The sequence below is a fragment of the Oncorhynchus tshawytscha genome, linkage group LG24, assembly GCF_018296145.1.
Source record: "Oncorhynchus tshawytscha isolate Ot180627B linkage group LG24, Otsh_v2.0, whole genome shotgun sequence".
NCBI classification, from domain to species: Eukaryota; Metazoa; Chordata; class Actinopteri; order Salmoniformes; family Salmonidae; genus Oncorhynchus; species Oncorhynchus tshawytscha.
This window is the reverse complement of record NC_056452.1, coordinates 7,284,647-7,302,367: the sequence shown is the minus strand read 5'-3', so window position 1 is coordinate 7,302,367 and position 17,721 is coordinate 7,284,647. Positions and strand designations below refer to the sequence as shown.

The window sequence follows — 17,721 nt, the reverse complement described above, 5'->3', positions numbered from 1 at the left end:
GTGGACTCCAAGTTGAAGTAACATCAAGGATGATTAATGGAAACAGGATGCATCTGAGCTCAATTTCGAGTTTCATAGCAAAGGGTCTGTATACTTATAAGGTATGGTTTTGCTTTGTCATTATGGGGTATTGTATGTAGATTGCTGAGGATTTAACAAAATAATATATTTTAGAATATGGCTGTAACGTAACAAAGTGGGAACAGTCAAGGGGTCTGAATACTTTCCGAAGGCAGTAGGTAGGTAGGTTATTAATAATAATAATAATAGTAGTAGTAGTAGTAGTAGTAGTAGTAGTAGTAGTAGTAGTAGTAGTAATTTTTTTTAACCTCAAAGTTATTGAATTGGAATTAAACTGTTTGGACTTTTTAAAATTGTGTTTGAATTGGAAAAACATTGAATCTTCTGAATTGAAATTAAATATTTTTACATTTCCCATGTTAATGGAACAGAATTTACTATAGGATTTGATTTTAATCATTTCAACCTGCATTCCTATTTCCAGTATCGCTTGGCTATCTGAACAGTGCATTGGTCAGCCTGAAAGCCTGAGGGAATTGAATATGTGGAATTGTTGGTGATAATATTGAATTGGGAACTGAAATCTTGGAATTCAATTTCAGAGGATTTTAATTCTCTAATACAAAAGACTGACCTGGAATTTAAATGGTATTTATAGGGAGAGAGATTTGAATTAGAATTGAATATGTGGAATTGACCCCAACCCAGGAAACTTACACTGCTGTTGATCCACCCTCAGTTCTGTTTTAACGTCGCCATTGGCCTCATGGTGAAATCCCTGAGCAGTTTGCTTCCTCTCCGGCAACTCCGTTAGACAGGATGCCTGTATCGTTGTAGTGACTGGGTGTATTGATACACTATCCAAAGTGTAATTAATAACTTCACCATGCTCAAAGAGATATTCAATGTCTGTTTTATTTTTACCCATCTCCCAATGGGTGCCCTTCTTTAAGAGGCATTTGAAAACCTCCCTGGTCTTTGTGGTTGAATCTGTGGTTGAAATTCACTGCTCAACTTAGGGACCTTACAATTATCTGTATTTGTGGGGTATAGAGATGATTACATTAAACACATTGCACAGTCAGTCTATACAATTTATGTGACTTGTTCAGGGCATTTTTACTCCTGAACTTATTTAGGCTTACCAAAAATGGGTGAATACTTGACTCAAGACATTCCAGCTTTTCATTTGTAATTAATTTGTACATTTATGTGTAGGCCAGTGACACAATCTCAAATTAATGAATTACAATTTAGGCTGTAACAAAACAAAATGTGGAAAAAGTCTTGGTGTGAATACTTTCTTAAGGCACTGTGTTTTAACAGCTTGGATTTAACGGTACAATGCAGCCCTTTTTGGGCTCAAATTCAATTAAGTACCTTATTGTAATTATTTTTTATTAATGGTCAAAAATAGCTTCTTATTCAAAGGGCAATGTCTTAAGCGAGAATTGTGCTAGGACTGTCTTGGAGTGGTCTAAGTGGGGAGGGAATCAATTTAATTAGCTGTTATTGGCAGAGGTTTGGAACTCTCTTATTGGTCTATTAACTAAATTACTGCATGGTGATATCACCGTGGAATGCGAAAACTCCATGCCACAGACAGGCTGAAATTTCAAGTCATCTTTTCAGACCGCTCTTGCAATAAAGAGCATTATCAACATTTTTGAGTGCACTCTGCCTTTAATGGTGAAAGCACCACCTTTGGCAGCTAATACAGCTGTGAATAAATTCTACCAACTTTGCATAACTTGGAGTAACATATACCCATTGTTTTTCCCCCCAGAATTGATCAAGCTCAGCACATTTGGTTGGGAATCATTCATAGACAGCAATATTCAAACCTTACCACTGATTTTCAAGCAGATCTAAAGGCCCAGGTTGGTAAAAATTCAGCTTTGCTTGTGTTTTATATCATTTTCACAGCTGATAAAACTAACACTGCAAAAGTGTGACGTCAGTGTTATTTCCTGATGATTGTATCTTGAACGAGCAACTTACACAGAACCTTGTAAATCAGCAGGTTTACATGGGAGGGAATTTCAGCTTTCCGTGGTGACATCACCCTGCAGTAAATTGGTTAATAGACCTATATCAAAGAGTTCCAAACCTCTGCCAATAAAAGCTAGTTTTCATTTTTCCCTTCCCCACTTAGACCACTCGCAGAAAGCCCTAGCAAAATCTTGCTTGAGAAAGTTTTCTAAAAAGCTATTTTTGCCCATTTTTTTTATGGAAATCTATTGCAGTAAGGTATACTAAATTTCTGGTTAACAATATTTGCTGTTGATATAAAAACTGCTGCATTTGGGCCTTTAAGTCACTGAGACTGGACCTTTCAGGCTCAGTCAACTTGGAAAGCAATTCTGGTGTGTCTTTGGCATGAACATTTGGGCGTCCGAGTGGCGCAGTGGTCTAAGGCGCACTGCATCTCAGTGCTAGAGGCATCACTACAGACCCTGGTTCTATTCCAGGCTGTATCACATCTGGCCCTGATTGGGAGTCCCATAGGGCAGTGCAGAATTGTCCCAGCGTCGTCCGGGTGTCATTGTAAATAAGAATTTGTTCTTAACTGACTTGCCTAGTTAAATAAAAAAACATTTGCGTAATTGCCCCGCTGAAAATGTTTACTTTATCCCAGGGTTAGGTTTTCAGAAGACCTAATGTTTTACCTGGGCTTTGCTCCTTTTGATATTTATTTTGATCCTGACAAACTCCACAATGCTGTGACAATGCTGTGACAAGCATACCAATAACAGGTACCACAATACTTGAAAATACAGGATCAACATTGCATTCACTCCACATTTACTGGCCTGTCTGAAAAGGTGAAAAGAAAGAAGCCTGCGTTAAATAATCCACTCCAAAGCATCCATTATGTTAGCAATAGAGCCCCACAGTGGAGGTGTCATAATACCCATAAAACTTATCAATGACTTATCAATATATTTGGCTCCATTTCCTCTGATTCAAAAATCCTAATTCGCATCAAAGTAGATGTCAAATCCCTGCAAGCTCCTGCACGCTATCTCTAGCTGACACCTTTGCTACCAGGTACCGTTAATTTAAAATGTGCACGAGACAGTTCACAGAATTGTCCATTACATTTTTTTTTGCCAGTTTATTCATAGGTAATCCAGTTTCTTACCTTTGCCTTGATTTGGCAGTCTCGTCCAGATCATCATGGCATTTGTAGTTCTTTATGGTAGCCATATTTGCAGCTAATTAGCATTTCATTTTTTTTTTTGGGGGAGTAAATACAGACTAATATATTAATAAAAGTCACCTTGTCCTAGAGAGATTTACCCAGTTATCAAAACGTCACGCCAGTGCAAGCCTAAACAAAACAGAGACCTTACTTTAAGTGTTTCTAAAATCCTCAAATGGGAAAAATGAATGGTGGAAAAACGATTGGAACCATTTCCCTGTTTGACCAATGGGTTTTATGGGTATTATGACTCATGTTGTGGTACTCTAAGGCATTAAGAAGGCTACTTCATGACAACATGGTAAAGAAATTAACTTTCTGGCTTCAATTAGAAACTACAGGTTTGATTCAAATCGAATAGGCATACAGCACAAAAACAGAGTGAAACCCTCTATTTTCAAGTATCAACAAGGTTCTATATCTTTGGTCAACGCTTTGTGTTAATGCACCAATTCACAAAGACACGAACCGTATTCAGGTGGTCTGTCTGGCATTTCATGGCCATGCTCCATCTGCCCAATAGCAATTTACACCTCTGTGCCCATTGTGTTAAAATGCCAAGGTTAGAAACCAAAATGTTCTAGCTAGGTGAACATAGAGGGGTTGGTTGTTAAGCAACAACCTAATGGTGCACAACTATGGGGCAAAACCGACAGGGTTGGCTTAGATTGTTGACAAAATGTAAAGTATATTTCATCTCCAATGTTTATTGAAAACATAAATACATTTGCACAATGACCACTTGTCTCAAATACATCATTACAGTTATTGGTTAGCTAGCTAGCCATTTTAAACCATATAGCATTGACATGAAATCAGTCAAAACACCTCAAGACATGGTATCAAGAACAAGATTAAATGAGCCACTAACATTCCCCACATGGCAGTTTGTCATTCTTGCTAGCAATCTGGCCATCTAGAATTCTTCTTCTTCGATTAGGTTTAACGGCGGTTGGCATCCAATACACGGTGCATTACCGCCACCTACTAGACTGATGTATAACTCCCTTATACTTTGCTTAATTATTAAAAAAAAAAAACACTACACACTAAAAATAATAAATACCATACTCCACTATTTAAATCGATTTAGTCCTACTTCAGGCCGACAGCCTTGAGGGATGGGACACCACCACTTAAAACACCCTGTAACTCTTCTGATGTCAAGTCTCGCACACTCAAATACCTTTCTGCAACCTCTATTTTCTGCATTCACAATCCATCCCTGCAGTACAGTTGATAACCATTGCCATAAATGCCAAAAATCCAATCTTACTGAAACATATCAATTGTTGGTTTATCCCTCTGGTACTGGTACAAATCTACTACTCACACCACTCCTCAGGATCCCTCCCCTTTGATCCATCTTCCTCTACTTTCTTCACTGCCTCAGCGTATGACAACTTCTTCACTACTCTAACCCTGGAAACCTCAACCTGCCTCTCTCGCACAGGACATTTCTGATCCCCAGCCCCATGGGCACCCCCACAATTAAACACATACCACTACTTTCCCCAATGCTACACATTCTTTTGTCTCCTGCCCTTCTGCATACTCCTCACACCTAGGAACCTCCCTCCTACACACTGCTGCAACATGCCCATAAGCTTGACACCTGTAACAACGTAATGTAGTCAGCACAAATGCACTTCTATATCCTAACATCACTTTGTCGGGCAAAAACTCAACATCAAAACTCAACAGGAAAGACAATGACTTCTGTTTCTCCACTCACATCACCCTGTCTGTGTCACCTCAAATGATGAGCATCACAAATATTGTGAATTTTCCCCTTCAGTTGGTCAGCTTTCACATTTACCACTACCCCAGTAATCACTACTTTCAATGGTGCCCTTTTCTTGAGAGAGCAAAACAACAATTCACATCTCTTGCCCCACTCGTTTAACATGGAGCACCTGCTCCCTCTGACCAGCAAAAACACATACAATTATCACAAGACCACTTATGGTTACCCTCATCGATTCCACAGCACCCAACTTTTTAATTTTGTATTTATTTAACATAGTTATTTATTTAACTTGGCAAGTCAGTTAAGAACAAATTCTTATTTACAATGATAGCCTACTCCGGCCAAACCCGGATGACACTGGGCCAAGTGTGTGCTGCCCTATGGGACTCCTAATCACAACCCTGTGATGTGATACAGCCTGGATTCTAACCAGGTACTATAGTGGCGCCTCTTGCACTGAGATGCAGTGCCTTAGACCGCTGCTCCACTCGGGAGCCCAAACTTCAAATGAATCAGCCAAAGGGCAAGGGGTCCCCTTTTTCCAAAAACTACCACCTCACAAATCTCCCTAAAATCAGCAAGAACCCCTCCGGATGTAGCGCTCAAAAGTGCGTCCCACTTGTAAAGCAGCTGCTTCATCTTGATGTTCTTCTTTATCAATAGCTACCACGACGATTTCCCTTTTTCAAACACGCGCGCCCTCTTTCTCCCGGATTCATCGATTTCCTGGAGCGTGACGTCCCGGCCATCTAGAATCACAACAACAAGCTGACTTCTGCCCCATGGGAGCGTTTACATTGTTAGTCGACGCTTTACCGGACACAGACTAGCCTACAGACTAGACTTTAACACAAAGTTTGCTCCAAATAATAGCCTCCTACATAGGCTTCATGTTCTTTACTAGATTTTGCGGGACGCGATGGAAGAAGAGGTACATTTGGCATGCCTGTTTCACCATTGCCCCTTTGCTTTGGTTAATGTCTGCTACAACTTTGAGGCAGGAGACACACTTCACGTGGAGCTCTTGTAGGATTTTGAGCGCGATATAGGCTACTCGTGCTTTTTTATAGAATGCGTTCATGCTCATTAATCTATACATTTATCTACGCAGCCTCATGGCAGGACATTGGTGAATAAATACCAACCGACGGAGTTGAAAGTCAAAGAAGAAGAGGACCATGGCGATTTCAGTTATCAAAGTAAGAGTGGTGGCTGGGGATTATTACTGGATAAGTGTTGTGGTACAAAAAAAATCCCCAATGACCTTTTTTCTTAATTTGCTATTTACTTTAGTTTATTCTGATTTGGAAGATAGGACTGGTTAACTGCATTTTGATTACATAGAGAAAACAAATCAATGAATATTGGCAGAATAAGTGGCCCACGCGCTGAAAATGACACACACTATTGCAGGGGTAGGCAATCCTGTTCCTGGAATGCCACAGGTACTGCTGGATTTTGTTCCATCTAGGCCCTGATCAGGGTTGCGGAACGTTTTCTACTGAACTACAACGTTTTCCCAAAATGTTCTTTAACAGACTTGAAGCAACGAGTGACGTATTTAAAGGGCAGGGGTGCCTTTTGAACTCGCAACCCAGCCCTTCCCGGTTTTCCAACTGGTCGATCAGTGCAGCATGGCTTCAGTTCAGTTGAACACTCTATTACGTTATGTACTGAACGCAGCCCTGACCAACTGAGCTAAAAATGAACACACCTGGTCTTCCAGGTCAGTTAAATCAAAAACATGAAGTGCCTGCAGCACTCAGTGCAGGCGTAGGCAACCCTGGTCCCGATCTTCTTTCCCTCCCTGTCCTTCTCTGAGAAGGGAATTTGAGAGCTACAGTATAAGGTTCTATCTGTAAAAAGATGATTCTGAGATAATTGGCTTTAAAGTTCCGAACCTTCAATGGTTTGAATGGTGTCAGCAATTTATATCTTGTATTCTTTTGAATTGAACATGAATTTGGGGGTATTAAGAGTACTATATAGGTAGAGAACATTGAACAGAACAAGGCTATATCATTAACAAAATACTTGATTGATTAATTAATGCCACTAATTAGTAAGGAGCTCCGCACACCTGGTTGTCTAGGGCTTAATTGAAAGGAAAAATCTAAGAACCTGCAGACTCCAAGCCCTCCATGGAATGAGTTTGAGACCCCTGCCTTAGTCTCTCCCATTCAAGCATAACTTGCCTTGAAGATTTGTGACCCGATTCAGGAAACTAGGCGTATGTCGCAAGTGACGACTTCACAGGAGAGCCGTTTGGACTTAAACATTTTAAGAAATGCATTCTCGAACATGTGAACTTTCATGTGCCTTATCAAACTTGTATGCCATCTGTAAATACAAATAAAATCGTTAAATTACAAGCTTAGTTGGTTTAGCCACAGAAGAAGTGAGCAACCTTCCCGCTAGCCATGATTGGCTGAGATAATGAGTGGGCTGGACATGCCGAGAGATGAGTTTGGATTGGTCTGCCATACAGCACATATCTGTCTATTGGAGCTGGTCAGTATGTCTAGGTAATCCTGTCGAACGCATCTTTTTGAAAACGTATACTGTAGTAAAACTGCATAAATCTAATGTCAAGTTAAAGTTTACTGTTAGCCAGTTAACTTTAGCTAGAGAATGATAGCTAAGGAGATGGAGAAAATACCAGTCTGGATACATTGTCAAACTAAGAGCAACCATGTATGGCATCAGACAGGAGATGCGTCCAACCATGTATACTGATAAGATAGTCTAGCTAGCTATATTTTCAGATATTACACGTTTCTAAATTTGACAAAGTGTTTTCATTTCAAGTGTACTGTTAGCTAACTAACGTTAGCTGGCTGGGTCGCTAGCTAACGTTATGTGTATGATCTTCGTATCTCAGACACATTTGCTTGACTAGTTATAGCCATATAACCTGGTTGGTTAGCTAGCTGCAGATTCATGCAGGGTAGTAACGTCATGAGTTGTGATTATGGTCCATTGTTTAGCTAGCTATGTGTCTTAACAAAAGACTCCACTATAATTTTGACAAAGTATTTTCATTTTAAGTTAGTGTACTGTTAGCTACCTAGCTAATGATAGCTGGCTGGCTTGTTAACTAACATTACGTCATGCATTGGATTCATTGTTTACCTAGCTAGCTATCTAGCTATATTTCTTAACAAAAGAAGCTTGTCTTAGTGTGCCAGAGCGCAGAATAATATTTTAACGTTCAACACCCGTTGAATATGTCCGGTGTCAGTAAACGTCATAAACAAAGTGTAATTCAATTGTTGCCAGCAGCACAGTTAGCCATCAATGCTCTGGATAACATGAAACAAGCCTAACCAGCTCTGCTAGGGTGAGTAAAATGGTCAGAGTGGGGTGTTTTCTCATTGTGTCTGGAAGTAGTTAGCCAGTTAGCTTCGGTGCTTGACTGTAGTTGTGAGGTCAGAGCTTTCAGAACAAGCCTACTTATTGAGGATCTAGTGTGCGCTCTGAACGTGAAACACTCTGAATTTACAAACGGACTATCTGACAGCAGAGTTGCAGTCACTAACACTCTGGATAACTTCTTATGGCAGATGACACTCATAGGACTTCATGTTGCACAATACATGTATGTATTGTTCGATAAAGTTCATATTTATATCCAAAAATCTTGAGTTTACATTGGCTTGTTATGTTCAGTAGTTCTAAAGCATCCAGTGATTTTGCAGAGAGCCACGTCAATTTACAGAAATACTCATAATAAACATTGATAAAAGATCCAACTATTATGCATGGAATTATATACACACTTCTCCTTAATTAATGCAACCACTGTGTCAGATTTCAAAAAAACTTTACGGAAAAAGTACACCATGCAATAATCTGAGTACAGTGCTCAGACAACAAAACAAGCCAAACAGATACGAGCCATGTTGTGGAGTCATCAGAAGTCAGAAATAGCATTATAAATATTCACTTACCTTTGATGATCTTCATCAGAATGCACTCCCAGGAATCCCAGTTCCACAATATGTGTTCGATAAAGTCCATAATTTATGTCCAAATAACTCCTTTTGTTAGCGCGTTTGGTAAACAAATCCAAACTCGCGAGGCACGGGCAAGTCCAGGCGAAAGTTCAAAAAGTTATTACAGTTCGTATAAACATGTCAAACGATGCATAAAATCGTTCTCACATGAGCGTGCGTGATCAGCTCATGCCACTCTGGCAGACCTCTAACTCAATCGCTCTCATTCCCCCCCCCCCTTCACAGTAGAAGCCTCAAACAAGGTTCTAAAGACTGTTGATATCTAGTGGAATCCTTAGGAAGTGCAATATGAACCCATAGACACTGTATATTTGATAGGCAATGACTTGAAAAACTACAAACCTCAGATTTCCCACTTCCTGGTTAGATTTTTTCCTCTGGTTTTGCCTGCCATATGAGTTCTGTTATACTCACATACATCATTCAAACAGTTTTCAAAACTTCAGAGTGTTTTCTATCCAAATCTACTAATTATATGCATATGTTATCAACTGGGCCTGAGTAGCAGGCAGCTTACTCTGGGCACCTTATTCATCCAAGCTACTCAATACTGCCCCCAGCCATAAGAAGATAACATAACAGCCTAACCAGCTCTGCTAGGGCGAGTAATGTTCAGTGAGCGGTTCTTTCTCTCTTAGGTGTCTGGAAGTAGCTGGCAAATTAGTACAGAATGGTCAGATCAACCCTTAAAGAGATGGGTGGGGCTAAGGCTTAAGAGGGTGTGAATGGGTGTAGACAAAGAAGGGCTCTCTAATAGTAGTACCAAAACATTGAAAGATTTCTCAAAAGTGAGTTTACAAGTTGATCAACTTTCAAATCCAAATTACTTACCCATTGTTTCCTCAAATGCAGTGTATGATATATCAGAAGTGTGGACTCGTCACATGACTTGGACTCGAGTCAGACTCAAGTCACATGATTATTTTAAACTCAACTTGACAAAATCAAAAAAAGACTTTCAACTCGACTTTGACTTTAACACCAATGACTTGTGACTTAACTTGGACTTGAGCCTTTTGACTCAAACTGACTTGATACCCTCCCCAAGCCCAAATATATAAAAATGATGCTATTAAAAAAGTGTTCAGCGCATCAATTCTTCATTTAACGGATTACAGTTTGAATCAGAGAGCAGCCAATCAAATTGTGCCAGCGGAGAAAAAGTTGCGAGTGGCAGTGCAGAGGAACGTCGGCAGGTGAATTCAGACGGAGCCCTTGGAAAGATGATACCCCAAATTATTATTTTGGGATATAAAGACTACGCTGTAGTCAACAAAAAAACAGATTGCAACTTGGAAAACATGCAAGAAGAAAATTAGACTGCGGCGCAACAACTTCCAACTTTGTTTGACATTTGAAGCTGCACAAAGAAAGGAAACACTGAGGTTTGTGGAAATGTGAAAGGAATGTGGGAGAATATAACACAATAGATCTGGTAAATGGTAATACAAAGAATAAACCAACAGTTATTTTGTATTTAATTGTACCTTTTGAAATGCAAGAGACAGGCCATAATGTATTATTCCAGCCCAGGTGCAATTTGGCCACTAGATGGCAGCAGTGTATGTGCAAAATTTTCGACTGATCCAAAGAACCATTGTATTTCTGTTCAAAATGTTGTATCAAGACTGCTCAAATGTGCCTAATTTGTTTATTAATAACTTTTCATGTTCAAAATTGTGCATTCCTCAAACAATAGCATGTAATTATTTCACTGTAATATCTACTGTAAATTGGACAGTGCAGTTAGATTAACAAGAATTTAAGCTTTCTGCCAGATCTATGTCCTGGGAAATTTTTGTGTTTCTTAAACCTCATGCTAATTAAATTAGCCTACATTAGCTCAACCGTCCCATGGAAGGGACACCGATCCCGAAGAAGATTTTATTAAATTATTGTAACTTTATGACAGGATTGTTTTAGGTGTCTAGAGTATATCTGAAGAGAGAGAGCACTACAATATTTGTTTTGTTTCATTGATGTTTATCTCATGGCTATCCATATATTTCCATGAAAATATCAAGTTTATTTGGAAAGTAATAAATATATATATTTTTAAAAGCATTCATGATTTGTGTAAATTTAATATACTAACTATTACTCTTGTTAAACATATGAATTTCTATTCAATTTGGTGAAGAGCACATGACTTAAGGACTTGGGACTTGTCGGTCTTGACTTGGGACTTGAGTTCTAAGACTTGAGACTTACTTGTGACTTGTAAAAAGGGTGCGACGCAATGGCGGAGGCATGCAGAGGCCAAATTGAGTTCCGAACCGCATCGCCATGCGCATCCCAAATTTTGTAACAATGTGGAGGTTCTGTATAGCTCTGCATTGACATGTTTGGTTGATGGTAGGTGGGGGGGGGAGTTCCTGTATAAACACAAACTCACTTCCTTGACAACAGCTCTGAGCTGCTCTGCAAAGCACAAGAAGTATGAGCGTAAATACTGCACGGCCAATGCAGATGTTGTATTGACCATGCAGCGCCTTTTACCCTGCAAGGTCCAGAGTAATGCTGGATTTCTGTTCTACCAGATAATTGATTGTTCCCACCTGTTGTCACAGGTCTAAATCAGTCCCCTACACTAACGTAAACCTAGGAATAGGGAGTCTAGAGCCCTGATTTGGATTGGTCACATGACAATTTATCATGTGGAGATTTACTAAGCTCTATCTGTCTAACTCAAGATCTTGTTTGTTTTTGCCAGGGCCAGGAGGGAGCCCAAACTCACACTCCGACAGTGGGAAGACTTCCTCGGAGTCAGGGGAATCAGACAGAGAGCTGCCCAAATCAGACAGACTGTACAACTGCTCTCTGTGCGGAAAGGGATTTTCTCAATTGGGACATCTGAAATTACACAATAAAACGCATACAGGAGAGAAACGCTATGGCTGTATTCAATGCGGGAAGAGTTTCTCAAGGTCAGACTATTTAAAAAAACATGCGAAAATTCACAGTGTAGAGAAACCATACAAATGCTCTGTGTGCGGGAAGGTATTTGCTAGGTCAGACATCTTAACCATACACAAGAGAGTTCACACTTCAGAGAGGGTGCAGCATCCCACCAAAGAGAAACTCTATCCCTGCTCTCAGTGCGGAAAGCGGTTCTCTCAATTGGGAAACCTCAAATCGCATGAGAGCGCTGTGCATGCAGGAAAGAAGCCTTTCAACTGTCCTGAATGCGGAAAGGGGTTCTCACATTTTGGTAACATGCAAAAACACCAGCGTGTGCACACTGGAGAGAAACCATACATGTGCCCTGATTGTGGGACAGGTTTTTCCAGATCACATCACCTCAAAACACATCAGCAAATTCATAAAGGGGAGAAGCCTCACTTATGCACTGAATGTGGGAAGGGTTTTGCTAGGGCAGACTCTTTAACGGCACATCAGCGAGTGCACAGGCTAGACAACAAGCCGTACGGATGTTCTGACTGTGGCAAAGCCTTCTCTTCATTTGGAAACTTAACACAGCATCAGAGAATTCACACCGGAGAGAAACCATATCAGTGCTCTCAGTGTGAGAGAAGCTTTGCTTTTTCAACAGATTTGAAAAATCATCAGAGGAGACACACTGGAATGAAACCATACTATTGCTCGGACTGTGGGAGAAGTTTCACAACGGCATCTTCCCTAAAATCACACCAGAAAATTCACAAATTATAAAAGTCATGGTCTCCGTGTGGTAGTAATGTCTCTCTACATTGTCAAACACTAGCGAAATACTCAGCTGTCAAAATGCTGCCGATGGGGAAACCTTGAGGCTCACATTTTTCTTAGGAATACTAGAGGCACAATATTCTCATGGTTTAATCCTTGGTTTAAAAACAGCATAGGAATTCAATGTTTTGTTTTTAATTGGATGGTTTTGGTTAATTAGATAGTTATTTTTACACTGAAACTACTTGAATTGTTTTTACCCAGAAATCTCTTTAATGTGTTTACTAGATAGATCCAGTTGTGTGAATTTTATTCTATATATGTTGATAATGACAAGCAAAAAAACATGACTATAGGGAACAAGAATCTCCTGCAAATTATGTTAACTTTTTGTTGTATAACCTGCATTTGTCATAAGAGGGTCAGGACACATTACATTGCAATCACAAAACATATGCAATGTCATAAGTTATATTGACAATAAACTTTAGTTGCAAACTCATTTGAAGCGTTTATGCTTTAATTTAGTCCTCTGACACTAGTTCAGTTGGTAGAGATAAGAGTGTCTGCTAAATGGCATACTGACCGGCTGCATCACTGCTTGGTATGGCAATAGCACCCCCCTCGATCGCCTGGCGCTACAAAGGGCTGTGCGGACAGCTAAGTACATCACTGGGGCTGAGCTCCCTGACATCTAGGACCTCTATCAGGTGGTTGACTTGACAGCTCATGCAGTTTTAGTGTTCTGATTACAGAGTTCTGATCATGGAACACCATGTGTCTACACCTACACAGTTGCCACATTAAAAAAGCTGTGATACTCTGAAAAATACAAGGTCAAATCATGACATCCGTGATCTTCAGGTTGAAACTCTAGAAAGAGGTCAGAGTTCCCGAGTTGGAATTCCAAGTTTGATGACTGTTCAAAATGATTTTTCCCAGTCGGAGCTCGCAGGCGAAGAAGCCGGATGTGGAGGGCCTGGGCTGGTGTGGTTTCACGTGGTCTGCAGTTGTGAGGCCGGTTGTACAGTGCTGTGAAAAAGTATTTGCCCCCTTCATGATTCATTATTTTTTTTGCACATTTGTCACACTTAAATGTCTCAGATCATCAAACAAATGTTAATATTTCAAAGATATCCCAAGTAAACACAAAATGCAGTTTAAGTCATAATTTTATTTATTAAGGGAAAAAGCTATCTGAACCTTCATGGCCCTATGTGACAAAGTAATTGCCCCCCTCCCCCCCTCCCTTGTTAAATCATGAATTTACTGTGGTTAATCACATTTTTTGGATAGCTGAGTTCAATTTCACTAGCCACACCCAGACTTGATTACTGCCAGACCTGGCGGGCTGGGCGCAGTGCGCGCTAACCAAGGTTGCCAGGTGCATGGTGTTTCCTCCGACATATTGGTGTGGCTGGCTTCCGGGTTGGATGGCGCTGTGTTAAGAAGCAGTGCGGCTTGGTTGGGTTGTGTATCGGAGGACGCATGACTTTCAACCTTCGTCTCTCCCGAGCCCGTACGGGAGTTGTAGCGATGAGACAAGATAGTAGCTACTAAAAAACAATTGAATACCACGAAATTGGGGAGAAAAAGGGGTAATTTAAAAAAGTATATATATTTAAAAAAATAGAACCCGTCTGACAAAGTGAAGTAGGCCAAAATATCTCAAAAAGCAAGACATGCCGCGATCCAAAGAAATTCAGGAACAGATGAGAAACAAAGTCATTGACATCTATCAGTCTGTAAAGGGTTACAAAGCCATTTCTAATGCTTTGGGACTCCAGTGAACCACGGTGAGAGCCATTATCCACAAATGGAGAAAATTTGGAACAGTGGTGAACCTTCCCAGGAGTGGCCGGCCTAACAAAATTACCCCAAGAGTGCAGCGACGACTCATCCAAGAGGTCACAAAAGAACCTACAACAACATCTAAAGAACTGCAGGCAAAAATGGCATCCATGGCAGAGTTCCAAGGCAAAAACTACTGCTGACCAAAAAGAACAAAGGCTCGTCTCACTTTTGGCAAGAAACATCTTGATGATTCCCAAGACTTTTGGGGAATTATTCTGCGGACTGACGAGACAAAAGTTTAACTTTTTGGAAGGTGTGCGTCCCGTTATATCTGGCGTAAAAGTAACACAGCATTTCAGAAAAAGCGTCATACCAAAAGTCAAATGTGGTGGTAGTGTGATGGTCTGGGGCTGCTTCAAGACCTGGATGACTTGCTGTGATTGAGGGAACCATGAATTCTGCTCTCTACAAAACAATTCTGAAGGAGAATGTCCGGCCATCAGTTTGTGACCTCAAGCTGAAGCGCACTTGGGTTCTACAGCAGGACAATGATCCAAAACACACTGGCAAGTCCACCTCCTAAATGGCTTTAAAAAAAAACAAAATAAAGGTTTTGGAGTGGCCTAATCAAAGTCTGGACTTGAATCTGATTGAGATGTTGTGGCGTGACCTTAAAACGGCAGTTCATGCTCTCAAACCCTCCAATGTGACTGAATTAAAACAATTCTGCAAAGAAGAGTGGGCCAAAATTCATCCACAGTGATGTGAAAGACTCATTGCCAGTTATTGCAAACACTTGATTGCAGTTGTTGCTGCTGAGGGTGGCACAACCAGTTATTAGGTATAGGGGGCAATTACTTTTTCACATAGGGACAAGAAGGTTCGGGTAGCTTTTTTTCACTTAATAAATAAAATGATCACTTAAGTGCATTTTGTGTTTACTTGGGTTATATTTGTGTAATATTAAAATGTGTTTGATCTGAAACATTTGTGTGACAAATGTGCAAAAAGAAATCAGGAAGCGGGCAAATACTTTTTCACGGCGCTGTACGTACTACCAAATTGTCTAAAATGACATTGGAGGCGACTTAATGTAAAGAAATTAACTTTCAATTCTGTGGCAACAGTTCCGGTGGATGTTCCTGCAGTCAGCATACCAATTGTATGCTCCCTCAGCTTTTTATTTCTTTTTAGTGTGTAGATCAGCTTTAATATTGCAGATTGTAGCTTCGATCAGAGCAATTGTCTGCATTATTTCCAATCCCCCATATTTTTTTGCAAATATATACAGTACCAGTGAAGTTTTGACACACCTACAAATTTTTAGGGTTTTTCTTTTATTTTGACTATTTTCCTCATTGTAGAATAATAGTGAATACATCCAAACTATGAAATAACGCATATAGAATCATGTAGTAACCAAAAAAAAGTGTTTTAAAAAATATATATATTTGAGATTATTCATAGTAGCAACCTTTTGCCTTGACAGCTTTGCACACTCTTGGCATTCTCTCAACCAGCTTCATGGGGTACTCATCTGGAATGCATTTAAATTAACAGGTATGCCTTGTTAGAAGTTAATTTGTGAAATTTCTTTCCTTCTTAATGTGTTTTGAGCCAATCAGTTGTCAGATGACCTGGCCTCCACAATCACCCGACCTCAACCCAATTGAGATGGTTTGGAATTAGTTGGACCGCAGAGTGAAGGAAAAGCAGCCAACAAGTGCTCAGCATGTCGGAACTCCTTCAAGACTGTTGGAAAAGCATTCTAGGTGAAGCTGGTTGAGAGAATGCCAGGAGTGTGCAAAGCTGTCAAGGCAAAGGGTGGCTCCTTTGACGAATTTAAAATATATTTGGATTTGTTTAAACACTATTATTCTACAATTTAGAAAATAGTAAAAATAAAGAAAATCCCTTGAATGAGTAGATGTGTCCAAACTTTTGCCTGGTACTGTAAAAAACAAGTCACTAGGTGTAGGCAAGGCCATAAGCAAATAGGTAAACTGGTATTATGGTGATTTTCCTTTCCACGGAAGCAAGAGCTTATCTATTTTTGCCAAATTTCTATTAAAATGTATTTTAACGAGAGTTTTTTTCTTTCAGGTTATGAATACTGAGTAGGCCTATGTCCACTTCACTGTCAGAATACAGTCAGAAAAGTTTTTGGGGGATCCAATATGTAATATAGTACACATCATAATTTGGTTGTAATTCAGAGAGGTTAGAAAAAGTATCTAGATCATCTATGAGGCTGTGGAGGGATCCAAATTGTGGATTTGAAAGAAAATATGAATCCGCGTACAATGACACATTTTGTTTTCAAACCCTTGATTTTGTTGGATCTGATTTTAATAGCTAGCAATTCGATGTCCGTAATAATAATTAGATATGCCGATAGTGGACAACCTTGTTTTACTCCTCTTGACAGTTTAAAACTTTCTGAGAAGTAGCCATGATTTACTATTTTACACCTAGGGTTATTATACATACAGTTGAAGTCGGAAGTTTACATATAGCTTAGCCAAATTTAAACTCAGTTTTTCACAAAACATTTCCTGTCTTATGTCAGTTAAGATCACCACTTTATTTTAAGAATGTGAAATGTCAGAATAATAGTAGAGAGAATGATTTATTTCAGCTTTTATTTCTTTCATCACATTCCCAATGGGTCAGAAGTTTACATGCACTCAATTAGTATTTGGTAGGATTGCCTTTAAATAGTTTAAATTGGGTCAAACGTTTCGGGTAGCTTTCCACAAGCTTCCCACAATAAGTTGGGTGAATTTTGGCCCATTCCTCCTGACAGAGCTGGTGTAACTGAGTCAGGTTTGTCAGCCTCCTTGCTCGCACACGCATTTTCAGTTCTGCCCACAAATTTTCTATAGGATTGTGGTCATGGCTTAGTGAAGGCCACTCCAATACCTTAACTTTGTTGTCCTTAAGCCATTTTGCCACAACTTTGGAAGTATGCTTGGAGTCATTGTCCATTTGGAAGACCCATTTGCGACCAAGCTTTAACTTCTTGACTGATGTCTTGAGATGTTGCTTCAACATATCCACATAATCTTCCATCCTCATGATGCCATCTATTTTGCGAAGTGCACCAGTCCCTCCTGCAGCAAAGCACCCCCACAACATGATGCTGCCACCCCTGTGCTTCACGGTTGGAATGGTGTTCTTCTGCTTGCAAGCCTCCCCCTTCTTCCTCCAAACATACCGATGGTCATTATGGCCAAACAGCTCTATTTTTGTTTCATCAGACCAGAGAA

At 39.9% G+C, this 17,721-nt stretch overlaps 1 protein-coding gene across 1 annotated transcript; it reads left to right on the top strand.

Annotated features, from left to right (window-relative positions):
• Positions 1 to 5,581: 5,581 nt before the first annotated feature.
• LOC112223788 (zinc finger protein 239) lies at positions 5,582 to 13,160 on the top strand. Its single transcript, XM_024386993.2, has 3 exons — positions 5,582 to 5,907; positions 6,088 to 6,175; positions 11,706 to 13,160. The coding sequence occupies exons 1-3, from the start codon at positions 5,896 to 5,898 to the stop codon at positions 12,662 to 12,664; spliced, it is 1,059 nt and encodes a 352-aa protein (XP_024242761.1). The 5' UTR covers positions 5,582 to 5,895; the 3' UTR covers positions 12,665 to 13,160.
• Positions 13,161 to 17,721: the final 4,561 nt, after the last annotated feature.